At 52.7% G+C, this 18,162-nt stretch overlaps 2 protein-coding genes across 2 annotated transcripts; both read right to left on the reverse strand.

The window, feature by feature from the left end:
* Positions 1-1,829, reverse strand: LOC136480941 (disease resistance protein RGA5-like). Its single transcript, XM_066478358.1, has 3 exons — positions 1,739-1,829; positions 1,371-1,635; positions 1-532 (listed from the first exon to the last, which is right to left on the reverse strand). The coding sequence occupies exons 1-3, from the start codon at positions 1,827-1,829 to the stop codon at positions 1-3; spliced, it is 888 nt and encodes a 295-aa protein (XP_066334455.1).
* Positions 1,830-16,305: 14,476 nt separating this feature from the next.
* On the reverse strand, positions 16,306-17,391 carry LOC136480942 (uncharacterized). Its single transcript, XM_066478359.1, has 2 exons — positions 17,002-17,391; positions 16,306-16,719 (listed from the first exon to the last, which is right to left on the reverse strand). Exons 1-2 carry the CDS (start codon positions 17,389-17,391, stop codon positions 16,306-16,308), a joined length of 804 nt encoding a protein of 267 aa, XP_066334456.1.
* Between the last annotated feature and the right edge of the window lie 771 nt (positions 17,392-18,162).

The following is an 18,162-nucleotide window of genomic DNA, read 5'->3' on the forward strand; positions in this document are numbered from 1 at the left end:
TCAAAGATCCTTTTCGATCTCGTAGTCTTCTGGATATGTACTTAGATATAGTAAGCATGTCCTCAAATCTGGAGGGAGATCATAGTAGCTAAATGAGAGTATTGTCATAGTATCTTCAGCTTCCCTATTACCTCCAGTGTCCAAACCAATAGAGTTGTAGACCATTGACCATTCACACTCTGGTTTACCAGCCAACAAACTAGCCATTGTGATGATTGCTAATGGTATACCAGCACATTTCTTTAGAATTTTCTCAGAAATTTCATGGAACTTTCGGTCTGCACCAGATAACCTTGTATAAAATAATTTCATGGAGTCATCATAGGAAAGTGGCTTTAGCTTGTAAACCTTACCAAATGTTTTGGCAACATCAAAATTACGAGTAGTTGTGATTACTTTACTTCCAAGATTATTCTCAACGACCTCTAGTTCGATTGCTTTCCAAGTGCGTACCTCCCATACATCATCAAAAACAATAAAATACCTATCCACACCAAAGTGGAAGAACCATTGGTTAGTAAAGTTTGACCTTCTGCAGACGCAAGAAATTTGCTATGATTAAAGGAAGTCCGCATGACACATAAAACACATGATCGCGCTAGTAAAAATAAAATACATGACGGAATTTGCTTGATGGTTAATGTTCAAGGATTATTTCTTTTGCAGTTCTAGTATTTTCCTTTGCGTTTTTTGGCACTCAAGGTAATTCCGGATTATGGTAGTGATATTTATGGAAACTACACACCAAAGGGCCTATTTGAAGAAAACTACGTATGTAAGAAGTTAATTTATTATACAGAGCATCTATAGGCATGTTGCAAACATAGGTGACACCCTAAAAATGTGTTTTTCCTAAGATTTATAGTTTCAGATGTGAAACACGTTTTCAAAATCTAAGCTCAATTCATAATTGGAAATGTTTACGAATTTACTTAAACTATGATGTTTAGAAGTGCTAAATGCATTGCCCTTTTATAGTAGTCTAAAAGCAACATACTTAAAAAATGAGCTAGAAGCTGTTAGGTAGAGACTACCGGATAAATGCATTTCTTGTATGCATGGAGTGGAGAAAATCAATCTCAAGAAGTAGTCTGGCATAAATGACGTGGAGATAACATTTTTAGTATAACCTACAACATAGTGTAGCATTGAGTAACCGTGGAGCAATATCTTAAAAGGCACTTGCTAATTACAATTTACAATTGAGTGTCTGTGTTACCTCTTTTTCTTCAGGAATTCTCTCGCATTGCACATGCGAGGGTAAGGCTTGCCACTGACACCCTTCCCTAGACCCCGCACAGAGCGGGAGCTCTCTGCACTGGTGAATGAGGAGCTTGAGGCCTCTTCGAGTGTTGTGAATGTCCATATACTTTTCACCATCAAGATGAAAGAGAATATCCATGAAAACTTTTACCAAGTCATAATCCCGACCAATTGAAATGAAAGCCCCGCAGTCATACTGTGACTTAAGCTTCTCATACACAGCCTTGGCAAGGGTTGATTTTCCTAATCCTCCAACTCCAACAATAGAAACCTTCTTCATCTTCTGGTTCGAGGTACCATCATCTGGTTGCAACGTCATCAGCATGGATACGAGCTCATCCCTTGACTTGTCGACGCCAGTAAGTTGCGTCACTTGTTTGTACATAGCTTTAAGGCGAGGATCAATAGTTGATGTTGTTGTGAGTGGCTTGCACATAATGTCATCAAATTTGTACTTTTGACGCCTTTCGGCTACCCTCCTCGAGATGCTTCTTGATGTCTTCGATGGCACCAGCAATATTGCGACGAGCCTTGGCCTTGCCGAACACTTTACCCATCTTCTTCATGGCGCGTTTCAGCCTGCTGGGGTCGGCAGCACTACGCCAGATTTGCACATCACTACCGGCATCATCACTGCCGGATTTGTGAGAACCGGCAGTGATGTACCTTCACTGCCGGTTATGAGCTTGAAAATGAAAAAATGATTGGGGCTGGGCTAAAACCAGCAGTGAAGGACCACATCACTACCGGTTTGTGGCTTGAACCGACAGTGTTTTGGCGACCACTCATCACTGTCGGTTTAAGCCAAGAGCCGATAATGATTGGGCTCGATCACTGTCAGTTCTAGCCAAGAACCGACGGTGATAAGCCTACAACACAAAAAGGCTGCAACCGTCCTCTCCTTCCTCCTCTCTTCCATCCCGAGAACAGAGGCGCGCATTTGGACCCTTCCCTCCATTGTTGCGGCTGCTCTTCACCATGAAGCTAGTGCTTGGATTTTGAAGAATGGCTTGATCTTTTTGCTTTAAGGTTAGTAACAAACATCCACTCCTTTGATTTTGTTGCTTAATTAGCTTCGTTTTGATGGCTACATTGCTTGATTCTCATTCTAGTTCTTTCTCCATTCTAGAGAGCACTTTTCCAATTGGACATTTGTGCAAGGCTCAAATTGTAGTGAATCCATCATCCAAACGGTTGGTGTCTATGAACACATTTAAATTCCTAGCTAATTATTCCATGGTGGTCAAGATCATCATTGTTAGTATGTGATGCTATAATTAGTTCTTAGAAGTAGAGTAGAATAGATGTTCTTCATTATTGCGCAATAATTATTTTTTACTACGATTTTCAATTTACAGGGCCGGGGCTACCAATTTCAATTTTCCAATAATTAGTGTACAATAATGTTTTCCAAAAATGGTACTTTCGAGCTACAATTGTTGTTCATGAAGCTCGATTTCTTATTAATTCTTTGTAATTATTGTCTCAATATTTTTTGTGCAGAGATGGATCGAGAGTGGATGCATCTGTCCTGAACGGATAAGCGGTACATGCATGGCGTCAGCCAGTTTATCACCGATGCCAAAGCCCATGCTGGGAATGGGAACCCTATCTTCTGCCCATGCAAAGATTGCAAGAATCATAGGAACTTTCGTCAAATTGAGTCTATACGATCGCACTTGATTACCAGGGGGTTCATGCCAAACCATACGATATGGACTATGCATGGTGAGGTTGGTGTGAATGTTCTGTAGGAAAAAGATGATGTGGACATGCCTGACGTAGCCATCCACGATGCTGATGAGGAGCTCGGTGTCAATATGGAACCTATGACCACAGTTAATAATGTGTTTAGGAACACGCTAGCTGACGACACCGAGGATAACGATGGGATTTCTCAGCTGTTACGTAATATAGAGACCGGATGTCTTAGTGAAAGACAACTGAGAAAGCTAGAGAAAATGAGACAAGATGGCAAACCATCATTGTATAGGAATTGTCCAATGAGCAAATTGGAAGCCGACATCATGCTGTTAGAGTTCAAATCGACAAACGAATTGAGCGATAAAGGCTTCAATCAGTTGTTAGGTATAATAAGGAAAATGCTCCAAGAAAAAAAAATGAGTTGCCAGAAAAGACATACTTGGCCAAGCAAATAATCTGGCCCATCGACCTCGAGGTTGAAAAATCCACGCGTGTTCCAATGATTGCATATTGTACCATGAAGAAAAATATAAAGACTTGGACAAGTGCCCCAAGTGTGAATCTCCACGGTACAAGGAAGGACCGTCAGATGAGGGTACCAAGACTAGAGGAGGTTCCATAAAGGTCGTTTGCTATTTCCCTATAGCTCCCCGGGTGCATAGGCTGTTTGTATGTGCAAAGTCAGCCAAGCTGTTGCGCTGGCATGGCGAAGAGCATAAGAAAGATACAATGATGGGGCACCCCGTCGATGGGCATGACTGGAGGACTATCAATACTATGTTCTATAAGGACATCGGTGGAGAGGTAAGGCACCTTTGGTTTGCTTTGAGCACAGATGGGATGAATCCTTTCGACCAGGTTAGAAGCAATCGTAGCACCTGGCCAGTGACGCTCTGTATATACAACCTTCCACCTTGGGTCTGTATGAAGCGGTCATACATCCAGATGCCACTACTGATCCAAGGGCCAAGACAACCTGAGAATGACATCGATGTGTTTCTAGAACCAGTGATCGATGAACTAGTGGAGATGTTTTAAAAGGATGTGCCGGATGTTTGGGACGAGTACAAAAAGGAACATGTCACTATCAAGGGAGTACTTATCGCTACAATCACTGACCTGCCAGGTCAAGGTTCGTTGTCCGGAGAGAAGACAAAAGGCTATACTGGATGTGTCGAGTGCTTGGACGACACCGATGCTGTAAATTTGCCAAATAACTCAAAGATAGTTTATATGGGACACCGTAGGTTCCTACCTAAGAATCACCCTTACCGCAGGAAAAGAAAAGATTTCAACGGTACTATTGAGAAACGCTTAGCTCCAAAATATTAAGATAGGCATGCGATACTTCGAGAACTCAACAAACTGGAGGTTGTCCTTGGGAAGGGAGACAATGCAGTAGCAGCGCCTGATGGGAGCGTTTGGAAGAAAAAATCGGTTTTCTGGAAACTACCTTACTGGCCATTTCTGAGTGTACGCCACTATCTTGAGCCCAAGCACATCACTAAAAACGTGTGCGCTAACACTCTTAACACCTTGATGGACACCGCGGGGACATCGAAGGATTAACTAGCCACACGCCTGGACATGCAACACATGGGAATCACGAAGGAGCTGCATCTCGTGGAGCTAGAGAATGGTCAGTTCGAACTTCCGGTTGCGTCATGGACATTGAAGAAGGAAGAAAAGCGTGCGCTTATTTCGTGTAACATTTGTTGGACAACTAGAAATATACATTCCGGTGTCATATTCGTCTCAAACTTTTTCTTAGGCTTCCATGTGCCACGTGTGAAGGAAACACCTAGTTTGGGATTTTTCGGAGATGGTTTGCTACTTTCTGATGTTTAATTGAATTTTCGTGTGGCGACATCGTTTAATTATAGGTTGAACTGAGTCTACCCACGAAAAGATCCGGAATGGTGCTAAACTTTTACACAGGCTCTAATGTGCCCTAGGGATATGAATTTTGTGGAGGTGGATGACAAAATCTATTGGGTCCAAGATGAAATTCACCCTCTTTTGTCTCATTCGGCACAGAGAAAAATATAATAAATAAAAAAACTAATAAGAAAAACCTCAGATCCTGTGTGGGGTCTTAATTTGGGTGTACATGCTTGGCTAAAAAATTTCAAGCCATTTCAATATAGGCAGAGTATACATGCTTCACAGAGCTACCTGTGCCTTTTCATCGAACCATGACTATACACATAGGTTATCAAGGTTTCTGTGGTTCATAGGCATTCCGGTGTCGTATTGGTCTCAAACTTTTTCTTAGGCTTGCACGTGCCACGTGTGAAGGAAACACCAAGTTTGGGATTTTCCGGAGATGGTTTGCTACTTTATGAGGTTTAATTGAATTTTCCGCGCGACGACACCGTTTAATTATAGGTTGAACTGAGTCTACCCATGAAAGATCCAGAATGGTGCCAAACTTTTACACAGGCTCTAATGTGCCCTAGAGATAAGAATTTTGTGGAGGTGGATGAAAAAATCTATTGGGTCCAAGATGAAATTCACCCTCTTTTGTCTCATTCGGCATAGAGAAAAATATAATAAATAAGAAAACTGATCAGAAAAACCTAAGATCCTATATGGGGTCTTAATTTGGGTGTACATGCTTGCCAAAAAAATTTCAAGCCATTTCGACATAGGTGGAGTATACATGCTTCACAGAGGTACATGTGCCCTTTTATCGAACCATGACTATACACATACGTCATCAAGGTTTCTGTGTGTCGGGTACCATAAAAAGGGGTCCCCTAAGCAAGAACCGAAAAAATTGCTTAGACCCTGTCAAAATCAAAGCCAAGGCACAACTACCGGCAAACCCCCGCCTTGTCCGAGGCTACCGATTCTCCGTCTCGCTCGAGGCCCCGCACGTAAGGCCTCGGACGGGGAACCGATTCTCCATCTCGCTCGAGGCCCCGCACGTAAGGCCTCGGACAGAGAACCGATTCTCCGTCTCGCTCGAGGCCCCGCATGTAAGGCCTCAGACAGGGAACCGATTCTCCGTCTCGCTCGAGGCCTCGCACGTAAGGCCTCAGACGGGGAACCGATTCTCCATCTCGCTCAAGGCCCCACATGCAAGGCCTCGGGCGAGGTGCCGATTCTCCGCCTCGCTCGAGGCTGGCTCGGCAACAACCCAGTCGCCCCCGCCTCGACTGATTTCCCTGACAGAACGTCACATCCAACTCGCACGACCAACCACTCCCGCGACGTCAGTCGGACGACGGCTCGACACAGCGGAGTGACCGACAAGATGGGAGTCGCATCGACACCATGCCGCCCAGGACAAGACGAGGTAGGGGTTACCGGCTGCCCAAGACAGGACAGGATGAGGCCTAGGATAGAGGCTTAGGGGCGAACACATAGACGCTCACACGAGAAACACACGCACAAGCAACGTGCAACACTCTGTAACACGCACGCTCCCTCGTTGCTTGAGATCAACATCTCAAGCAACACACGCACTCCACGCAAAGACTTGGGATTAGCTCCCTCTCACCCAGCTTGTAACCCCCTACTACAAGCACTTTGGTGCAAGGAATATAAGATCGATCTCTTAGACTGGACGTAGGGCACCTATTGCCTGAATCAGTATAAACCTTGTGTCTCTTTGCATCACCATCCGGGATTAGGGGCATGCAGTACATTTTCACTAGTTGGTTGAGGGCCTGCTGGTCCAAAACACTGACAGTTGGCACGCCAGGTAGGGGGCTACTGCGTGTCAGCTTCATCATCCCAATAAGTTCCGGATGGCAGACCCCATACGACCACTGTGTCTCGGCATGGTGATCTGGTCAGGAGCCTAGAGTTCATGTCTCTAGGCTGTGAGTACGATATGGTGCTCCTCATGCCCAGAGCCCCATCGACCAAGGACGACACCATGCACCAGTAGCCCAAGCGCGGGCGGCGCCCAGGCCGCCGCTCTCGTCGCGCTTGCCAGGCACGACGTGGGCGGGACCACCCTAACACCACGCAAGATCAGGACGACGCACTGCGCTCCGCTGGTACCCCATGCCCGGCTGATGGTACGGTGTCCCTGGTTGGGGACCTATTGAAAGCTCTAGTTTGGTTTTGGTGAATTGATGAAACCCTAAGTGCTAACCTAGTTTATCAAGTGATCATGAGATAGGTAGCACACTTCAAGTAGAGAAGCTTATGAAGATCATAGCATGACAATGGTGGTGGCATGGAGATGATCAAGGGCTTAAACTTGAAAAGAAGAAAGAGAAAAACAAAAAGCTCAAGGCAAAGGTATTATTCGTAGGAGCTATTTTGTTTTGGTGATCAAGATACTTAGAGAGTGTGATCACATTTAGGTTTGATAGCCATACTATTAAGAGGGGTGAAACTCGTATCGGAATATGGTTATCAAAGTGCCACTAGATGCTCTAACTCATTGCATATGCATTTAGGATCTAGTGGAATGCTAACACCCTTGATAATATTTGTGAAAATATGCTAACACATGTGCACAAGGTGATACACTTGGTGGTTGGCACATTGGAGCAAGGGTGAAGAAGTTAGAAGTGAAAACAGAGGAGATGCCAGCGTCGGTCAAGTGACCGGACGCTGGATCCAAAAGCACCGGACGCTGACTGCCTACGTCCGGTCGTGTTGACTGGCGGTACAGAGGCTAGGGTTTACCACTGGACGCTGGGCTGTGTTCGGTCGAGGTGGACCGGACGCGTCCGGTTGAGGAAAACTAGTTTTCGACCGTTACTGTACTCGACCGGACACTGAGGCTCCAGCGTCCGGTCAGTTCTTCCGGAGCGTCCGGTCAGGTTCATAGCCGTTGAAAACTGACGAACAGCGTTTGAAGCTGGTGACACGTGGCATCCATCAGTGGACTGGATGCTGAGTCCAGGGTCCGGTCAGTCGGACCGGAGCGTCCGGTCAGAGCGCAGTGTGCCTAGTGAAGGGGTACAACGGCTCTATTTCGTGGGGGCTTCTATTTAAGCCCCATGGCCGGTTGTGGCTCATATCTTTGGCCATTTTCATTGACATAGCAACCTTGTGAGCCTAGCCAAAGTCCTCCCACTCATCTCCATCATTGATTCATCATCATAGTGAGATTGGGAGTGAATCCAAGTGCATTGCTTGAGTGATTGCATCTAGAGGCACTTGGTGTTCGTGTTTCACTACGGATTTCGCTTGTTACTCTTGGTGGTTGCCGCCACCTAGATGGCTTGGAGCAGCGAGGATCGTTGAGCGGAGGGCGGTGATTGTCTCCGGCTCCGATCGTGGTGATTGTGAGGGGTTCTTGACCTTTCCCCGGCGGAGCGCCAAAAGGTACTCTAGTGAATTGCTCGTGGCTTGTGTGATCCTCATCTTGTGTTGATTGTGCGGCACCCTATTGAGGGTTTGGCGTGTGAAGCCAATTAGCGCGTGAACCTCCAAGTGAGTGAATCGCCACAACGAGGAGTAGCTTGCCGGCAAGCAAGTGAACCTCGGTAAAAATCATTGTGTTCATCTTTGATTCCGAGGTGATTGGTCTTCATTGTTATTCATCCTAGTGATTGATTGGTTCACTCCTATATGGTGGTATAACTATCTTGATCGATCTCTTTACATTATCGCAAACTAGTTGACAAGCTCTTTAGTGTAACTAGTTGTGAGAGCTTGCTTGCTTGGTTGGTGTGGCTCTTTAGTTAGCCTTTGAGAGCACACTAACATAGGGTAGTGTCATACCTCTTGTGTGAATCGACACTATTTAAACTAGAATTGTGGTAGGTGGCTTGCATTTTGAGTACGCTAGCGCAACACTTGCTTCGCCTCATAATTGTCTAACCTTTTGTTAAGTGTTGTTGTAGAAATTTTTATTAGGCTATTCACCCCCCCTCTAGCCATTAGGACCTTTCACCTGTCCAGCTTAAGCCTGGGCAAGGGAAAGATGTCGGCGGCATGCAGCGACGCCCCATCATCAAGCTCTGCCCCGCCACCTCCTGAGGGGTCGACTCCAGTAGAGCGGAGCCTGGTGATGGCACCATCCCCGTATCCTTTTGGGTTGAGAAATGCCACCGCCATCTACGCTTCCGCCTACGCTTCCACTCACGCGGAGCCCTCAGGACACCACCAACGCTTTGCCCTCGACCTCAACGCCACAACTTTGACCCACACCCACGCTGACTCCTCGGAGGAGGATGAGGCGTGGGCCGGAGCGGACTTCTCCAGGCTTCGCGACCTTGAAGCCATGCGCCGCTTCTTGGCTGTGAGAGACTACTGCTTCGGCTACTCCGACTCCGACGATGAAGGCACTTATGACCCCACTCGCGAGTGTTTCCACATCGGGCTCGGGATGCCAAGAGCGGGCGATGAGGACGAAGGGGCAGGCAATCGCTCCCCGCACCGTGAAGGGGCAGGCGACGCCACACCTCCACGCATCGAGCCCCTAGCGGCGCGGAATGAGAGCCCCGCCCACGAGGAACTTCAACGCCTTGACCTGGAGCTGCTCCGCGAGCTCCAGGCCAAGGTCAAGCAGGACCGACTCCTTCTGCAGTAGCTCCGAGACACCCTCGAGCAAGAGCATCGGGGTCGCGGTAATGGCGGAGCAGCCCGGCAGAGGGCTCACGACATCAACCGCCACATCAACAACGACGAAAGGGGCGAGCAACCCCCTATCTTCAATCATGCCAGCCAGAACATCGCGACAGCAGCGATGCTACTCCAAATGATGCCCGAGCCCTCTACCACGGAGGGACGACTGGTCCACGGTGAGCTCCGAGACCTCCTTGAGACTGCCGCGGTGCAGCAGGCCGAGAGTTCCACCTCTAGACGGCGCGGAGGCGCCTCGGAACTACCCGTGGCATCGCCTCGGTAGGGTAGGGAGGCCTCGGTTCATCCCGAGCCACTCGAGCACCGACGGCCAACAGAGCCCCCTCGGTGCACGATCACCTTGGCAACCGACGCGAGGCACAAGGTGACCACGACGTGGTTAGCAGGCGACAGCGCCACGACAATGAGGGGCCCGCCCGAGGCTACCAACCGCACCGAGGCAGTCGCTACGATAGTGGGGAGGACCGCAGCCCTTCTCCTAGGCCACCTGGCCCTCGAATCTTTAGCAGGGCCATCCGCAGCGCTCACTTCTTGGCCCGGTTTCGGCAACCGGCCAACCTCACAAAATACAGCGGCGAGACCAACCCCGAGCTGTGGCTGGCCGATTACCACCTGGCTTGTTAGCTAGGCGGTGCGGACGATGACCTGCTCATCATCCACAACCTCCCGTTGTTCCTGTCAGACTCGGTGCGAGCCTGGCTCGAACACCTCCCTCCCTCGTAGATCCACAACTAGCGCGACTTGGTAAAGGTCTTCATCGGGAATTTCCAGGGCACATACGTGCGCCCAGGAAACTCCTGGGACCTCAAGAGTTGTCGCCAGGGTCCGAACGAGTCTCTCTGAGACTTCATCTGATGCTTCTCCAAGCAGTGCACCGAGTTGCCCAGCGTCGGTGACTCAGAAATTGTCCAGGCTTTCCTCTCCGGCACCACCTGCCGAGACCTGGTCCGAGAGTTAGGCCGAAACATGCCGACCTCGGCGGCCGCGCTCCTCGACATCACCACCAACTTTGCCTCGGGCGAAGAGGTTGTTGGGGCCATCTTCCCTGACAACGACGCCAGGGGGAAGCGGAGGGATGAGGCCCCCGGGGCCTCGGCTCCCCACCTCCCCAAGAAAAAGAAAAAGGGTCGCCAGGGGAAGCAGGAGGTCCTCGAGGCTGGTCTAGTCGCGGCCACAGAGCGCAAGAATCCCCGAGGCCCCAGAGGCCCCGGGCTCTTCGACGACATGCTTAGGAAGCCCTGCCCTTACCACCAGGGCCTGGTGAAGCGCACCCTCAAAGAGTGCACCATGCTCCGGTGTTACTACGCCAAGCTCGGACTCCCCAATGACGACGCCAAAAAGAGGGACGCCGGCGATAGGGACAACGGGTTCCCCAAGGTGCACAACGCCTTCACGATCTTTGGCGGGCCTTCGGCGTGCCTCACGGCGCGCTAGCGAAAGAGGGAGCACCGGGAGGTCTTCTTGGTGAAGGTGGCCACTCCCCGGTACCTCAACTGGTCTCAGGAGGCGATCACCTTTGATCGGGATGACCACCCTAATTATGTCCCAAACCCCGAGCAGTACCCACTTGTTGTCGACCCGATCATTGGCAACACCCGGCTCACCAAGGTGTTGATGGACGGAGGCAGTGGCCTCAACATCCTCTACGCCAACACCCAGGAGCTCCTAGAGCTTGACCAGTCATAGCTCCGGGGTGATGCCGCGCCTTTCCACGGCATCATGCCGAGGAAACGCACGTGACCCCTCGGGCGCATCGACTTGACCATTTGCTTCGGCACTCCCTCCAATTACGGCAAGGAGGTCCTCACCTTCGAGGTGGTTGGGTTCAAGGGAACCTACCACGCCATTCTAGGGCACCCATGCTACGCCAAGTTCATGGTGGTCCCCAACTACACCTACCTCAAGCTCAAGATGCCGGGTCCCAATGGCGTCATCACCATCGAGTCCACATACGAGCATGCATACGACTGCGACGTCGAATGCATCGAGTACGCCGAGGCTATCATAGAGGCCGAGACCCTCATCGTCAACCTCAACCGGCTTGGTAGCGAGGCGCCTGACTCCAAGCATTGCGCCGGGACTTTTGAGCCCACGGAGGCCGTCAAACTCGTCCTGGTCAACCCCGCCTGCTCTGACGACCGGGCGTTGAGGATCAGCGCCACCCTCGACATCAAATAGGAAGCCGTGCTTGTCAACTTTCTTCGCGCGAATGTCGATGTATTCGTGTGGAGTCCCTCGGACATGCCGGGCATACCGAGGGAGGTCGCCGAGCATGCCTTGGACATCCGGGCCGGCTCCAGACCGGTGAAGCAGCGCATGCGCCGATTTGACGAGGAAAAGCGCAGGGCCATCGGCAAGGAGGTGTAGAGTCTTTTGGTGGCCGAATTCATCAAGGAAGTGTCCCATCCAGAGTGGTTAGCTAATCCTGTATTAGTTAAGAAGAAAAATGGGAAGTGGAGAATGTGTGTAGACTACACCGGTTTGAATAAAGCACGTCCAAAAGTCCCTTTCCCGTTACCTCGAATCGACCAAATCATTGACTCCACTGCGGGATGCGAAACCCTATCTTTCCTTGATGCGTATTCCAGTTACCATCAAATCAAGATGAAAGAATCCGACCAGCTCACGACCTCTTTCATCACGCCATTCGGCATGTACTGCTATGTGACTATGCCGTTCGGCCTCAGGAACACAGGGGCCACATACCAGCGGTGCATGACCTAGGTCTTTGGCGAGCACATCGGGCGAACCATTGAGGCCTACGTGGATGACATCGTGGTCAAGTCTAGGAAGGCCAGTGATCTCATTGATGACCTAAAGATAGCCTTCAAATGCCTTAGAGAGAAGGGCATCAAGCTTAACCCCGAGAAGTGTGTCTTTGGGGTGCCCCGAGGCATGCTCTTGGGATTCATAGTCTCGGAGCACGGCATCGAGGCCAACCCAGAGAAGGTCTTGGCCATGACCAGCATGGGACCAATCCGAGACCTCAAGGGAGTACAGAGGGTTATGGGATGCCTTGCGGCCCTGAGCTGCTTCATCTCGCGCCTTGGCGAAAAAGGCTTGTCTCTGTACCACCTCTTGAGAAAATCCGAATGCTTTTCTTGGACCCCCGAGGCCGAAGAAGCCCTCGCCAAGCTCAAGGCACTGCTCACCAATCCTCCCAACCTGGTGCCGCCGACCAAGGGCGAGGCCCTCTTGCTCTACATCCCCGCAACAACCCAAGTAGTCAGCGTGGCCATAGTGGTCGAGAGGCAGGAAGAAGGGCATGCTTTACCCGTCCAACGACCTATTTACTTCATCAGCGAAGTGCTCTCCGAGACCAAGACACGCTACCCCCACATCCAAAAACTGATCTACGCCATAGTCTTGGCTCGACGCAAGCTGCGTCACTACTTCGAGTCCCACCCAGTGACCGTGGTATCGTCTTTCCCCCTGGGAGAGATAATCCATAACCGGGAGGCCTCAGGTAGGATAGCCAAGTGGGCCGTGGAACTCATGGGGGAAACACTGTCTTTCGCACCTCGGAAGGCAATTAAATCCCAGGTCTTGGCCGATTTTGTGGCAGAGTGGACCAACACCCAACTGCCACCTACTCAAGTCCAGGCAGCATGCTGGACCATGTGCTTCGATGGGTCCCTAATGAAGACCGGGGCAGCCGCGGGTCTGCTCTTCATCTCACCCCTCGGAGTGCACATGCGCTACATGATTCGGCTCCACTTCGCCGCCTCCAACAACGCAGCCGAGTATGAAGCCCTCGTCAACGGCTTGAAGATCACCATTGAACTTGGAGTACGATGTCTCGACGTATAGGGTGATTCGCAGCTCGTCGTCGATCAAGTGATGAAGGAGTCGAACTGCCATGACCCCAAAATGGAGGCATACTGCAAGCTGGTACATCACCTTGAAGACAAGTTCGACAGTCTCGAACTCAACCACATCGCGCGAAAATTTAATGAGGCCACGGACGAACTGGCAAAGATGGCATCGGCGTGGGCCCCGGTCCCCCCGAATGTCTTCGCCAGAGACCTCCACAAGCCTTCCATCGACTACGCCTCGGCGGAGGAAGAGGGCCCACCGGTCGAGCCCACCGCAGGGCCCGAGGCCCCCTCTATCACCGAGACCCCTTCGGCCGAGCCCGAGGTCATGGAAGTCAACGCGGAGCCTCCCGAGGCCAACCAGGGCACGGACTGGCGAGCCCCATTCCTTGATTGCCTCATTCGAGGAGAGCTTCCTGCAGACAAGACCAAAGCCCGATGGCTTGCATGATAAGCCAAAACCTACGTCGTCAGCAACAGCAAGTTGTACAGGCGAAGCCCATTTGGCGTCCTCCAACGATGCATCACCACCGAGGCAGGTCAAGCCCTACTTTGGGACTTGCATGCGGGAGCTTGCGGGCACCATGCAGCGCCTCGGATGCTCGTCGGAAATGCCTTCCACCAAGGTTTCTACTGGCCAACGGCAGTTGCTGACGCCACCAAGTTGGTACGCTCCTGTGAGGGGTGCCAGTACTATGCGTGGCAGAGGCACCTCCCGGCCCAAGCCCTCCAAACCATCCCCATTACATGGCCATTCGCCGTGTGGGGGCTCGACATTGTTGGGCCCCTACAGAAGGCCCCCGGGGGCTACACCCATCTGCTGGTAGCGATCGATAAGTTCTCCAAGTGGATCAAGGCTCGTCCGATCAATCGAATCAAATCCGAGCAAGCGGTGCTGTTCTTCACCGATATCATCCACAGGTTCAGAGTCCCAAACACCATCATCACTGACAATGGGACACAATTCACCGGCCACAAGTTCCTGACGTTCTGCGACGACCACCACATCCGTGTGGCCTAGTCGGCCATAGGACACCCTAGGACAAACGGCCAAGTAGAACCCGCCAACGGCATGATCCTACAAGGCCTCAAGCCAAGAATATACGACCGGTTGAAGAAATTTGGCAAGAAATGGCTTGCCGAACTCCCGTCTATCGTCTGGAGCCTAAGGAACACTTCGAGCCGAGCCACGGGGTTCACACCGTTCTTCCTGGTCTATGGAGCCGAGGCCATCCTCCCCACTGACTTGGAGTACGGTTCCCCGAGGCTATAGGCCTACAATGAGCGAAGCAACTGCACTGCCCGCGAGGATGCCCTCGATCAACTGGAGGAAGCCCAAGACATCGCGCTGCTACACTCGGCCAAGTACCAGCAATCCCTACGACGCTATCAAGCCCGGCTCATTCGGAGCCGAGACCTGAAGGTCGGCGACCTGGTGCTGAGACTGAGGCAGAGCAACAAGGGCCGCCACAAGCTGACCCCGCCATGGGAAGGGCCGTACATCGTCGCCCAAGTGCTAAAGCCCGGGACCTACAAGCTGGCCAACAAAAAAGGCAAGATCTTCACCAACGCTTGGAACATAGAACAACTACGTCGCTTCTACCCTTAAATTTCCAAGCATTCTATACATTGTTTCTCGAAATACAATAAAGAAGCGTTCTTTAGTTGTTTTAATTTTTCGAGAAACCCCCGAGCCCATCGATGGGGGATCGGCGTTATGATAATGCTATAAGGGAGACTCGGCTCTACCTCTGTAGAGGTGCCCATCACGGGGCTCTAACAAGACTTAGCTCTGCCTCTGCAGAACTGAGCCTCCCTCGGGGGCTAGAAGGGGGGAACCCTGGGGGAACCCCCCTAAGTCCCAGGCACCTTTTTTTAATCGTTTTTCGAATAAATTTCTACGCCAAACTCTCCAGCGTGCTCTGACAAATCGATTGTAAAAAACCTAAGGACCAAAAGTCTGTCCTAGGGCCAAAAGGTCGGCCGAGCCGTGAGACAGCCTACGCCTCCGGGCTATGGCAACTCCCTAACCACCTTTTGCCCGAGGGACAGCTTAGGCTCCGAGGAAGTTTTTTGCAAGTAATATGTTCAGAGACAAGGCAGAGGGCAGAGGCTCGGAAATACAATAAAAACGATTAAAAAACGTATACACATGAGTACTTTAAAAAGGCCTCGACGACCACAAGTGTTACGGTACAATAATCTAAATCCTAATCTGTTTGCATGGCCCTTCTAGCCCAGGTCAAGGCTCAGGGTCCCCAGCGTCGGCGGAGGGCGTGGGAGGAACCACCTCCTCTTCGAACAGCTTGGCCAGTGCCGTGCCGGGGCCCTCAGCCGCCTTCATCAGCTTTGTGACCTCCGCATCGGCCTCCTCATCATCCTCAGCCAAGATGTAGCCATCACTGACGGCCACGAGATCGACGCCAGCGTAGTGCGAGGAGACGACGGCCAGGGTGCGCTTGACGCCTATGTGCAGCGCCCCCCGGAGTCACTCGCGCACTTGGCCGCTCAACGCGATCAAGCGGCTCCCAAGGGAGCTGCCCGACTCGACCTCTTCAACCTCCAGGGCCTCGTAGGCGGTACGGGCAGCAACCTACAGCACGTTGTGCCCCAGGATCTCGGCCTCAAGCACCGCCTGCACTGCGACGGAGGCCTCGGCTGCACGGGCGACCTCCTTCTCCAACCCTGCACCCAAGACAAGCAGGATGGGGTTAAGTGCAAAAGAAAATAAGCCAAATAAGGGCGAAGGCCTACGGGACTCACCCTCGGCTTTCTCATTCCAGCGCTGGACCTCGACTCGAGAGGCCTTGGCTTTTTCCTTCTAGCGCTGGATCTCGATCTGACAAGCCTCGACCGCCCTGGAAGCCTCCTTCTCCAGCTCTGCATCGCATCAGGGAGTTAGGGGTCGAATGCAGGAAAAACAAATAAAACAAGGGGAACAGGACTCACCCCCTGCCTTTCCCTTCTAGACTAAAGCCTCGGCCTGGGAGGCCTTGGCCACCTTGAGGGCCTCCGCCAGGGTGCCTTTTGTCAGCAGGTGCGCGCCCTGCTCCGCCCCTAGCTGCCCGACGACGGCCTTGGCAGAGACCTCCAATTGTGCGGCCCAAGACCCGAAGGCGTCCCGCTCGCCGGCCACCCGGGTCAACTCCTCCTCTAGCTCCTTGATCCGTGCCGCCAATGGGGCGGCCTGCTCCTGAGCCATGGCCGCCTTGGCCTTCATATCAGCACAGCGAAGGCGGAGATCCTCCACCTCCGCGCTCCGCGCCGACAGAAGCTCATTGGCATTTGCGAGCAGGTTCTTCTGTTGCCGGAGCTGGTCCCAGATGTCCCTCTCCTGTCGGAGGAACAACGACTTCCTGAGGGACCGGGCCTCGAGCTCCTGGATAGGCAGAACAGGGGTCATGCACAGCGAGAAAACTCAGAAAAAGATGACACCGCACGAGAAAAGAAGACGCGTACCTGGGCAACACTGGGCAGATCGTCAGCCATGATAGACAGTGCTGTCTGTAGCATTCGCTCCGCTAGATGGCGGTATTGCTCGAAAGAGCTCCAGCGCCCCCTCGCCCGCGTCCTCGACGGCGAATAGAGGCTCCCCTTTAGGGTCATCCCGGCTCCGCCACAAGACACGCGGGTGATCCCACCCAAGGGGCTCGGGTTGTACCTGCACGAGGGCCAAGCTTCGCTCACTAGAGGTCGGAGCTGGCTGCTCCACGGTGCTGGCCGCCTCGGCGTCCACCACCTCCTTCCCCCGGGAAGTATCGTCGGAGGAGATCGAGTGGACCTCCACTTCCCGGGCGCTCTCCTGCCCCGCCTCCGTCTCTGCTTCCTGGGCCGCCGGCTTCGCCGCGCTCACGCTAGCCTCCACCACCCCAGCCTCGGTGGCCCCGAGGGCTCCAGCCTCCGCCACCTCGGCCTCGGTGGTCCTGGGTGCCTCGGCCTCCGTTGCCTTGGCCTCAGAAGTCCGAGGGGCCTCGGCCTCGCCCTCGGTGGCCTCGGCGACTGAGGGCGCCTCGGCCCCATCTGACTCGCGGGCCTCGGCCTCATGGGGCATAAACTCCTCCTCCTCCGCTTGCTTCGTGGCCGCCTCGGTAGCCTCTCCCTGGGTGACCGGCTCCTTCGGGTCGGCCCTTGCCGACGCCGCGCCACGTTGTATGGCGGCTTGCGCCTCCACCACCCATTGGGCGGTGGAGCTGGTGCTCACCTTGAGCGCCTTACGTGGCACCAGGGCGGGCACTTCTGCCTGACGCTTCTGGCTAAAGGTAAAACACCGACAAGGTCAACATACGACCAAGGAACGAATGGGAGATGCTGCCAACTCCGCCGAAAAAACACTCACCTCGAATGGGGACACAACCGCTTTGGCACTGCGTACCTCCTCTGCGGTGGTGGTGGCTTGGCCTTCGTGTCCGCCGGTGCCGGCTAGCCCTCACCAGACTCCAGCGCCCCCTCAACCCTCTGTGGGGGTGGTTGCGTCACCCCCACCGCCGCCTGCTCCACCTCCACCGTCGAGCCCACCGGGCTGACAGCGCGCTTCCCTAACGCCCGTGCCTCTGGCGCGTCAGCCTCGGCCCCGGGGCGGGCGATCGCCGGCCCCGAGGTGTCCTCTCCCCCTCCCCCTGGAAGCGACGGGCTGCTCACCGATGCCCCAAACACCGTACCCCTGATGTCAGGGAGATGGTCCAGGAAACCCTACCCTGCCTTGCTCTTGTCGTCGTCGCTCGAGGAGTCCGACAACGACAGTGACGGGGACGACTCCACCGGGAGACCATCGTGCCTCTGCTACCGACGACACTTCTCTAGCTCTTCGCGCTCAAGGTTCTTC

This window comes from Miscanthus floridulus, chromosome 9 (genome assembly GCF_019320115.1).
Source record: "Miscanthus floridulus cultivar M001 chromosome 9, ASM1932011v1, whole genome shotgun sequence".
Lineage (NCBI taxonomy): Eukaryota > Viridiplantae > Streptophyta > Magnoliopsida > Poales > Poaceae > Miscanthus > Miscanthus floridulus.

Excerpts from the sequence above, each read along its gene's own strand:
- LOC136480941 (XM_066478358.1), bottom strand. The coding sequence starts at position 1,829 with ATGAAGAAGATGGGTAAAGTGTTCGGCAAGGCCAAGGCTCGTCGCAAT. Across the intron at positions 1,636-1,738 it reads CAAGAAGCATCTCGAGGAGG|TGACGCAACTTACTGGCGTC; the intron begins GTAGCCGAAAGG and ends TGTACAAACAAG. Across the intron at positions 533-1,370 it reads TTTCATCTTGATGGTGAAAA|AAGGTCAAACTTTACTAACC; the intron begins GTATATGGACAT and ends TTGCGTCTGCAG.
- LOC136480942 (XM_066478359.1), bottom strand. The coding sequence starts at position 17,391 with ATGCCCCATGAGGCCGAGGCCCGCGAGTCAGATGGGGCCGAGGCGCCC. Across the intron at positions 16,720-17,001 it reads GAAGCTTGGCCCTCGTGCAG|GAGCTCGAGGCCCGGTCCCT; the intron begins GTACAACCCGAG and ends CTGCCTATCCAG.